General features: G+C 37.5%; 1 protein-coding gene across 1 annotated transcript in view; it reads right to left on the reverse strand.

Annotated features, from left to right (window-relative positions):
- Positions 1–2,002, reverse strand: part of LOC110288023 (killer cell immunoglobulin-like receptor 3DL1) — a gene marked incomplete at its 5' end in the record, with an annotated part of 9,443 nt that overhangs the window by 571 nt on the left and 6,870 nt on the right. Inside the window, 1 exon segment of the mRNA XM_021154480.1 lies at positions 255–371. Within this exon segment, the coding sequence (XP_021010139.1) occupies positions 255–371 (117 nt within the window).

Below are 2,002 nucleotides of genomic sequence, written 5' to 3' on the forward strand. Positions count from 1 at the left end.
CACACACACACACACACACACACACACACAAGACCTTTCCTATATAACAAGCTATGCTTTGGATGTGAAGAGGCAGTAGACACTGAGATTTTTGCCTGTGTTCTGAGAGCTGAGAAAAAGTACAAGAGCTCTGTTGCTTTCTCTAGAAAGCTCAGTCTTAGTTTTCCTTATCATGTGCTAAATTTCCTTTTGTAAGGGAAAAATACACACCATGATTCCTCCATTCCTTATCATTCTACATATATGACACCTACCTGCTTGTTTCTGAGACTTATTCTGTTTGGGAAAGTAACAAGAATAAAAGATGATGATGATGACAAGGACCATGGTCATTAAGAACCTCGTTAGAATGCGCAGGTTCTTGTGGTTATCTGGAGAAAGATGTGAACCAAATTAAGAGGTAAATCTGAGTATCCCCATTTTGTTACATCACATAATATTTATTAATTGATGGATAACTAATATACTATTTCTTTACAATAAAAGGACATACTCCTAATCTATATAATTATAATATAAATATAGAATATTAATAATATAAATATAGAATATAAATATATCCTGTATTTGGATATAGTAGTAAACTGACTCCTAATGACTTATGATTAGACTCATATATTATTGAGTTTCTCAACTCTCAGCAGAAGTGCTTGTATTTGTGACAGGTGGTTATTTATAGATATACACAACTGGGAAAGTTGCAGAGAGTAAGGGACTAGAGGAATCTTGACCCTAAATGTGAAGTTTATATTACATATTTTCTACATATCAGGTATCATGTGAAAGAGTTAGATGAGATTGCACCAAAAAAGCCATGAATAAATATAAGTAGACTGTCTTGTGGACACAGCAGGGTAGTTGCATGTATGAACTTCACAAAAAGCGTCAAAGTGACCAAGACCAGTGCAAGTTCAAGCTAGGGAAAATTACAGCATGGAGAGGAGAGGTGCACATGGAATCCAACCTATACTGAAGGAGTTATAGGCAATTGATAAATGTTAGGAGAAGTGACAGCTTTAGGAATGTTGTTACTTGTAAGCTGAGCATTCTCCAGCAGAAGGCTACATCCAAGACTATCAGGGCAGTATACCCAGGGGCCAAAAGCTGTAGGACCAGCAGTGTAGACCATGTGTTCAGTATCTTAATCTCAGATTGGTAACAGTGCTCAGTTTACATCTGCAATACCCTTGCTTAATTCTCTTTAAGGAGAAAAGTGAAATCAAGTCTATCCCACCATAAGTTGGATTTTTATAAAATATTCCTCCTGTCTGCTTCCTTTTTAAAGGCCCCATCACCTTCTCTCCAGGAGTCATCCATTGTTTTGGGGAAGAGAGTACAATTTACTCTCTTTTTCAATTACAGGAGATCTTAGGTTCAGGAGTGAGAGACGAGTCATCCCCAGAAGGTCCACACTACTCCTAAACAACCTTTGATGTTTCAGAGTTTAAGAATCAGAGAATGGAACATGTGTTCTTATTACCAGTTGGAACATCTTCTGGATATATGCCCAGGAGACCTATTGCTGGATCTTCCAGTTGTACTATGTCCAATTTTCTGAGGAACCGCCAGACTGATTTACAGAGTGGTTGTACAAGCTTGCAATCCCACCAGCAATGGAGGAGTGTTCCCTTTTCTCCACATCCTTGCCAGCATCTACTGTCACCTGAATTTTTTATTTTAGCCATTCTGACTGATATGAGGTGGAATCTCAGGGTTGTTTTGATTTGTATTTCCCTGATTATTAAGGATGTTGAACATTTTTTCAGGTGCTTCTCAGCCATTTGATATCCCTCAGTTGAGAATTCTTTGTTTAACTCTGTGCCCCATTTTTAATGGGGTTATTTGGTTTTCTGGAGTCCATCTTCTTGAAACATATATATAGGATATTAGTCCCCTATCTGTTTTAGGATTGTTAAAGATCTTTTCCCAATCTGTTGGTGTCCTTTTTGTCTTATTGACAGTGTCTTTTGCCTTACAGAAGCTTTGCAATTTTATGAGGTTC

Source organism: Mus caroli, unplaced genomic scaffold (genome assembly GCF_900094665.2).
Source record: "Mus caroli unplaced genomic scaffold, CAROLI_EIJ_v1.1 scaffold_18997_1, whole genome shotgun sequence".
Classification (NCBI taxonomy): Eukaryota; Metazoa; Chordata; class Mammalia; order Rodentia; family Muridae; genus Mus; species Mus caroli.